This window comes from Dictyostelium purpureum (assembly GCF_000190715.1).
Source record: "Dictyostelium purpureum unplaced genomic scaffold DICPUscaffold_674, whole genome shotgun sequence".
Taxonomy (NCBI): Eukaryota; Evosea; class Eumycetozoa; order Dictyosteliales; family Dictyosteliaceae; genus Dictyostelium; species Dictyostelium purpureum.
In genome coordinates, this window is record NW_003520006.1 from 1 (window position 1) to 8,777 (window position 8,777).

Sequence of the window (8,777 nt, forward strand, 5' to 3'; positions counted from 1 at the left end):
TAGTAATTATTAATATTAATAATATTTTATTAATAGTAATAGTAATAGTAATTTTAATAATAGTAATTATAAAAATAAAATTATTTTTTGTTAAAATAATAAATATATATTCATTTTAATTAATAAAACAAAATAAATAATTTTAATATTGTTATTTTTTATTTTTAATTAATTTCCCTTCATTCTCATTTTCATACATACACCAAAAATTATAAAAAAAAATAAAAATAAAAATAAAATTTATATCAAAAATAAAATAATACAAAAAAAAATAAATCTAAAATAAAAATTAAACAGTTGGAAATAAATTTTATAATATATAGAGTTAATAACAATAATAAAATTTAATAATTATAAAATATATTAAAATAAATATTATTTCTTTGGCTATCAAAAAATATAGCATATTTTTGTATCATAATAACAAAATTTTAATTCGAACTAAATTGATTGCTTATTAATTAATTTAAATAGGCAATTTATTTAAGATCAAAAACACAGTTCATAAAAAAAAAAAATGTTTTTTTGAGAAAGAAATATTTTTGATATCTTAATTTTCACGAAAAGAAATATAATTTTTTTTTATTTTTCTTAAATTCTCTTTTTTGACCCATATTACAGTGGTGTAACAAAAAGGTTTCGTTTGATAGTTTTTAAAATAAAAAAAAAATAAATTTGCAAAAAATCTTTTTTTTTTTTTCTTTATTTTTTTTTATTTTTATAATTATTTTTTTTATAATTTTTTTTATTTTTATTTTTTTATTTTTTTTTATTTTTTTTTATTTTTTTTATTTTTTTTTCCAACAAACAAATTTTTTTTTTATATTGACATATTTATTTTTATTTATATATTTTAGGGTTTAGATTTTAAAGTCTTTTTTGGCTTGGTGTATTTTAATTGTTTAATAAGATAAATAATTAAGTGCACACCTAAATTAGATTCATCAAAAAAAAAAAAAAAAAAAAAAAACACCACAACATTTCATACCCCCTATCTATACAAACACAATAACATTTATTTATCTGGACCTTTTTATTGTTTTTTTATAATTTTATTATAATTTTATTATTTATTAAACTATACATATCTTTATATATACACTATTTATTTATTTATTTATTTATTATTTATACATATTATTGTCATTATTAAAATAAATAATTTCAATCACTCATTCTTTATTATCTTTTTATAGTTTTTTTTTTTTTTAGTTAATAGTAAAATTAAAAAATAATTAAACATATCGAATTTAAAGTAATAGCACTACTTTATAAAAAATCATATATAATAAATATATAGTTCAAAATATTCAATAGTAGTTTTTTCAACATCTAAATCAAAAATTTACCAAATTCAAATTGGTTGTATATTATATAAATAAAAATATCACAGGAAAATGATAGCAGAAACTATAGATATCAATTTAACCACACCACCCATAACATCATCAACTGTTGTTAATGAAGAGTTAAATAGTAAGCATATTATTATTATTTTTTAAAAAAAAATTTTTATTTAAATATTTATTTATTAATTTTTTCATTATTTTTTTATTAAAGAAAATATAGAAGAGATAAATATTAGAGATGATGATACAAGTTCAACAATTTCAGAGCCATCAACACCAATTAAAGAAAATAATAAGGGAGTGAAATCACCAACAATTCCAATATTAACATTAAATAATAATATTGTTATCAATGATCCACAACAATTTAATATTTTGGAGTCATCAAGAAAATCCAATGTTTTGACATCATCATCAACTTATGAGTCATTATTAAAACAACAAAAAACCAAAGATTGTAATTTAACAGTTAAAGTATTTGAGGCAAGAAACTTGATTGAGGCTAGACTTAGAAAGAGGGATGTAAAAAGTGGCAAGAGTTTCAAACGTGCACAAAATCTTTTAACAGAAATTTCATCACCAAATTTAATGACTTTCTCTGATACTACAGATCCATATTGCATTGTATCATTGGACAAGCAAAAACATCGTACACGTACAATTCCCAAAAAATTAAATCCATTTTGGTGTGAAGAGTTTCAAATGGAAATCAGTGATCCAAGTTCAGCTAAAGTAGTATTATCAATTATGGACGATAAAAAGTATTCAAGTGATGAACACATTGGTAAATTAGTTATCCCAATCAATACATTAAAGGATCAAAAAGAAAGAGAACTCTGGTTCCCATTAACTACACCAAGCTCAAGTAAAAAGGTTCCACAAATTCAAATTCAATTCACTTTCAAACCAATTAGTTTAACTGATCCATCACAACCGGGCCATATTCATTGGAAAATTTTATTTGGTAGAAATTTATCACATTCATTAGCATCTCCTTCAGCTGCCACTCCAAATGGTGCCCCATCTTCAGGTGGTGTTGCTGCTTCTACAAGTCAATTGGGTGGTTCTACATCTGCAGACAATATTTCAAATACTTATTCATCATCAACCCCATACATTAATTGGTCAGTTCGTTCAAAGAGAGGTGATATCATTATTGACGAAGAGGGTATTTCATGGGCAGATGCTCTCACAAATGGTGTTACAAGAGAATTAAGAGAATCAATTGATTGCATTACATTTGTAGTTTGGAAATATGAGCCAAAAACTTATCATAGTACCTCAATGATGGAAGATGATCCAAGTGGTCTTAAATCACCAAGAGCTCCAGGTAGTGGTTCAACAACACCATCAACACCGCCAAAAGACAGTGGAGTTAAATCACCAGATTCAAAAACAAGATCATCCTCAAATGCTTCAACCACTCCACCATTACTCACACCAAAGGGTCCAAATACCACACCAACTTCTTCACATACAGATTTACCATCACCAAGCATTTTAAATTCATCTAATACTTCAACATCATCTTTAATAAGTAACAATAGTGCAGTTGCAATTGATCCAAAGGATGGATATGAACAATATTTTATTGGACAAGGTACAGTTTTAGCATCACACATCGATATCGAAACACTATGCGATCAATGGCTCTGTTTATACCCAAAACCAAACGCCGAAAATAAGTTTGGTGATATTCGTTTAAAACTTAAATACTCTGAAGAAGTTGTTTTACCACTCCAAAGTTACTCCCCACTTTTAAACCTTTTACAAGAAGAACATCTCTACACTATTCATCTCTTGGGTAAAGTCACTAAGCACAGAGAAGCAGTTTCGAATAATCTCATCAGAGTATTTGAAAAGACTGGTAATTGCTTATATCTCTTAAAATCATTGACCGATCACGAAATCGATTCAACTAATAACCCAGATATTATTTTCAGAGGCAATTCATTGGCTACAAAGAGTGTCGATTTATACATGAAGTTAATTGGTATTCCATATCTTGCACAAACCATTGGTCCATTAATCAAAAAGATTTACTCTAGCAAAAAGTCATGTGAAATTGACCCAACAAAATTAGAAAAGGGAGAAGATATCAAAAAGAATTGTAAAAACCTTTTGAGTTGGGTAAAGAAAATGACCAATGCTATTTTAAGTTCAGTAAACAATTGTCCAGGTCCATTAAGAGAAGTTTTTAGATCCATTCAAGAGAAAGTAGTTCAACGTTATCCAAGAGATGAAATTACTCGTTATACTGCCGTCAGTGGTTTCATTTTCCTTCGTTTCTTTTGCCCTGCTATTTTAGCTCCAAAACTTTTCGAATTAATGCCAGATCATCCAGGTATCAAAACAACTCGTTCACTTATTCTCATTGCTAAAACACTTCAAAACCTTGCAAACCAAGTAGAGTTTGGTGAATACAAAGAAGATTTTATGAGAGACATGAACAAGTTTGTAATCGATAATATGGACAATATGAAACAATTTATCAATACTTTATCAATTGTACCTAATGATTGTCCTCCTGGTTCCGTTCAAAACCCAATTATTTTAGAAAAAGAATTGGCTTGTCTCTATCGTCATTTAATTAAACAACGTCAAGATATGATAGATGAAATGGAATCAACTGAATCAGAGCCAAAGACTGAACAAGAAAAAGAATCTTTCTCAAGATTGATGAATATATTAAAAGATTTAGAAGAAGATGTTTTATTTGCTTCAAAAAATTAATAGCCAATAATAATAATAATAATAATATAATCATTTTTTAAAAAAACAATCAAACCCCTTGTATAAAATAAAATCACCATCAATTAATCACCATATAGCATCCTTTTTTTTCCAAAAAAAAAAAATTAATTTCGACCAACAAATATTGATATTATAATTTCTATAATATTTTTTTTTTTTTAATCCAATTTTTAATATATAAAATAAAAAATACAAAAATAAAGTAATTGTAATAGTAATAAAAATTATAAAAAAAAGATAAAATTATTTAATTTAAATCTATATACAAAAAAAGTTTTTTATTTTTATTTATGCAAAACCTTAACCTTTAATAACCATAATTGGTCTAAGTTTAATTGCTTTTTTGGAAATACCAGCAGTGTGACAGGTTTCGATAACTTGAACAACATCTTTATAAGATTCTGGAGCTTCTTCCATTACAAGTTTTGGTGAGGCGACACGAATACTAATACCTTTTGATTGAAGACTATCTAAAACATCGGTATATGATAAATTATTACGAGATTTATTTCTTGAGCATGCTCTACCGGCACCATGGCAAGTACTACCAAAAGTTTCTTGCATTCCCAATTCGGTTCCAGTTAAAACATAACTACATGTACCCATAGTACCACCAATTAATACTGGTTGACCAGTAAATTGGTAATCTACTGGAATTAAAGGATGATGAGGAGCAAATGCACGTGTAGCACCTTTTCTATGTACAAGTAATCTCTTTGGTCTACCGTTTACCGTATGATCTTCGAATTTAGCTATGTTATGTGAAACATCATAAATTACATGCATATCCAAATCATCTGGGGTTGAGTTAAAAGCTTTTGCAAATGCTTGTCTTGTTAAAAAGGTCATACTTTGTCTGTTTACCCAGGCAAAATTTGCGGCGGCACTCATACCTGCTAAATAGTCTTGACCTTCTTGAGAGTTAATTCTTGAGCAAGCTAATTGTTTATCGTTAAGATGAATGTGATCACGAGCCATGGCTTTTTCCATAAGAGTTAATGCATCGGTGGCAACTTGATGTCCCAAACCTCTACTACCACTATGAATCATAATACAAATTTGACCCTTTCTATCTACACCCATTTTATTTGCAGCTGCTTTATCAAAAATTTCATCTACAACTTGAACCTCTAAATAGTGATTACCTGCGCCTAATGTGCCCAATTGTGGGAGACCTCTTTTCTTTGCTCTTTCTGAAACTTTTTAGATCAGCATTAAGCATCTTGCCATATTCTTCACAATGTTCTTTATCTTCGCACCATGCATAACCTTCACCCATTGACCAATCGATACCCATTTCTAATGCTTGATTCAATGTTTTCATATTCATTGGAATAACACCTTTTGAACCTACACCCACAGGTACATGATCGAATAATGATTGACAAAGTTGCTCTTTAATTGGCTCTATATCTTTTTCTGTTAAATTAGTTCTAAGTAAACGAACACCACAATTAATATCAAAACCAACTCCACCTGGTGATACAACTGATAATGGGTCCTCTGTATCAAATGCTGCAACATTACCAATTGAAAAACCATAACCACTGTGAATATCTGGCATACCTAATGAGTGTCCAACTATACCTGGTAAACTTGCTACATTTGCAATTTGTTTAACTGCTGGTAAAAATCCATTTACCCCACGAATTGAATATTGCTCCAATTCATCATATAAATAATCTTTAATTGAATCGTTAACATAAATCATACCATCAACCTTTAAAATTAAGAATAAAAAAAAAAAAAGTTAATAATTATTATTAGATATTATTTAAATTGTATAAATATATTTTTACACAAACAAAAAGATTTGTAGATATTTTTAAAAAAAATAAATAAATATAATAATAAATATTTACTAAAAAAATTTATAATTATAATCTAAGATTAAAACACAAAATTATTCTTTTATTAAATTTACTATATACTATATATGAATTTGAATAAATGTTTGTAGATGATAAACAACAACAACAACAACAACAACAATAAACAACAATATCATGTTGTTGGAGCGAATGTATAATGGAATTTTGTATTATAGAATATAGAATGGGGAATAATACTTTTTTTTAAATTAGTTTTGAATATTAATTTTTTAAAAGTCCTTAAACTAAAAAATACAATCTTTTTTTTTTTTCTCCAAAAAAAAAAAAAAAAAAAAAAAAAAAGATATAAATTTAAATAACAAAACCAGTAAAATTTGAAATACATACATTCATATTTGGAACAAATCCTTTTTTAACTCTATATCTAACTGAATCTATTTTTTCAATAAATTTCAATTCTTCTTCAAAACTTCTTGATGCCATGTTTCTTTTTATATATGTCTATAATTTTTTTACAAATATTAACTTAGTTTTTATGTATGTTTGTGGAATAATATGCAATTCTATATAAATAAATATATATAAGGTATGTCTGTGTGTATGACTTTATATTAAATAAAGAAAAAGCAATAAATAAATCGAGAGATAAATAATTTATGAAATGAAAATAAAAAAATAAAAATATTTTTAAAAAAAAAAAAAAAAAAATTTTATTTTAATTTTTATTTTTTTTACTATTTTCTGTATTTTTTCGATAATCATTTCATAGAATTTTCCCTTTTTTTTAATATAATTATTTTTTATTTGTTTTTTTTACACCATTTTTAGATTCATACCATGTCTTTCGATTTATTTTGAACAATCTCTAATTCCATATCAGAATCAAATATATTTGATTATTGTTTTATTTTAGGTCCTCCTTTAGTTTTGATAAAAAAAACCTCTTTTAGTTTTAAACAAATCATATTTTAAAAATAATAATAAATAAATTTTATGAAATATAACCACAAAAAAGAATTATAGATCCTATGTCTAAAATAATAATATTTTGATAGATTATTTAAAAAAAAAAAAAAGAGATAAATTATAAAAAAGATTTTCTCTGTGGACAAAAAATTAGAATCCTAATTTAGGTTAACACACATAGATTCAGACAAAAAATCACACACCAAAATCTTTAACCACACTACCCCTCTCATAATAACAAAATCACCATATAAATAATTGCATACAATTTCTATTAGATTTAATAATAATGATAATAAAACTATTAAAAATCATAATCATGATAATTTTTAATTATAATTATAATTAATAATTAAAATGATAATGTTGTATAGTTTTATTATTTTCTTTTTATTAATTTTTTTATTTATTTTTGAGGATAGATCTTAAAGTGTCTTTTTATCTATCCATAATATATATTTTTTATCTATCAATATTATTAGGTTAGAAGTCAATTTTATTGTATTGTTTGTGGATTTGTTTTTTTTCTCACCATCACTATTATTATTATTATTATTGTTATAAAGTTTTAGTACATGTAAATTTCTATATAGAGTGAAATATATTAGTGGATATGTGTAGGTTTATGTTTGCAAATACTTTAAGTAATAATTATTATCCTTTATAATATAACATTTATTTTTTTAATTTTTTTTTTTTTCTTTTTTTCTTTTTTTTTTTATTAATTTTTATTCATTTATTTTAAAGTTTTGTTAAATTATTTTATATTATTTTTCTTACTATCTAAAATGATAAAAGTCGAAACATAAATAATTTAATAGTTAGTAATAAAATAGAATGAACTTACAAAAAAGATAAAAACTAATAAAATAACATAGAGATTTATAAAATAAAAAATTATTTAATATATTAATATCTATAAAATTCTTAGACCAATAGTTATACAATAGCATATAAAAGGGAAAAGGAAGAAGAAGAAGAGATTTTTATTTTTTTTATTAATTTATTTATTTATTTATTTATTTATTTATTTATTTATTTATTATTTATTTATTTATTATTTATTTATTTATTTATTTGTTTTTTACTATATAATAAAAAAAAAACTCTACTATTGGAGTAATAGTAACAATTAATAAGAGGTTAGTATAAAGTTAAAAAATCAACTGTGGTATTTATGTTATTAAAAAAGTGTGTTTTAGTTTATTTTTTGTTTTTTAAAAAATCATTATATTTATTTATTAATTTATATATTTGTTTGGTTGGTTGACTGTAATTCATCACATCATATCATTATAAATATTTGTGTATTAATCAATCTCTTTTCATTTTTTAAACTCATTTATTAATGTGTTATCAAAAAAACAAAAAAAAAAAAAATATACAGTGTGTTTTCAATTTTGTGTGTGTTTTTTTTTTAATTTGGAACCATCAATGTTGAATCAATTTTCAAAATTTCATTTTCAAAAAAAATAAAATTAAAATAAAATTATTTATTATAATTCTAATTTTATTTTAAAATTTTATTTTTAAATTATTTTATTTTTTAAATTTTAAAATGTCTTTATAATTTTGAAAATTAAATATAAAATATTTAAAAAAAAAAAAAATTATAAAAAAACTATTATTTTAATTAAATTTTAAAAAAAAACCTACTCAAAGCTATTTTTGGAAAAAAATGTTCAATTCCCAATCAAGAGATCGATTTCATTTAATATCCCCAGCTTTTTTTGTATTGTTTTATATAATTTAATTAATTTTTAAATAAAATAAATACCAAAATTGATATAAGAAAAAAAAGGTAAAATTATTAATATAGAAAAATTTAAAAAAAAAAAAAAAGCTTATTACAATGTGTATTATTCTATTTTATTTT

General features: G+C 23.5%; 2 protein-coding genes across 2 annotated transcripts; one reads left to right on the plus strand and one right to left on the minus strand.

Moving 5' to 3' along the window:
- Nucleotides 1-1,397: 1,397 nt before the first annotated feature.
- Nucleotides 1,398-4,082, plus strand: DICPUDRAFT_160044 (uncharacterized protein; the record flags this gene model as incomplete). The annotated part of the gene is made up of 2 exons (XM_003294903.1): nucleotides 1,398-1,476; nucleotides 1,561-4,082. The coding sequence occupies 2 exons, from the start codon at nucleotides 1,398-1,400 to the stop codon at nucleotides 4,080-4,082; spliced, it is 2,601 nt and encodes an 866-aa protein (XP_003294951.1).
- A 321-nt stretch (nucleotides 4,083-4,403) lies between these two features.
- On the minus strand, nucleotides 4,404-6,418 carry DICPUDRAFT_90903 (uncharacterized protein; the record flags this gene model as incomplete). Its single annotated transcript, XM_003294904.1, has 3 exons — nucleotides 4,404-5,302; nucleotides 5,343-5,823; nucleotides 6,323-6,418. 3 exons carry the CDS (start codon nucleotides 6,416-6,418, stop codon nucleotides 4,404-4,406), a joined length of 1,476 nt encoding a protein of 491 aa, XP_003294952.1.
- Nucleotides 6,419-8,777: the final 2,359 nt, after the last annotated feature.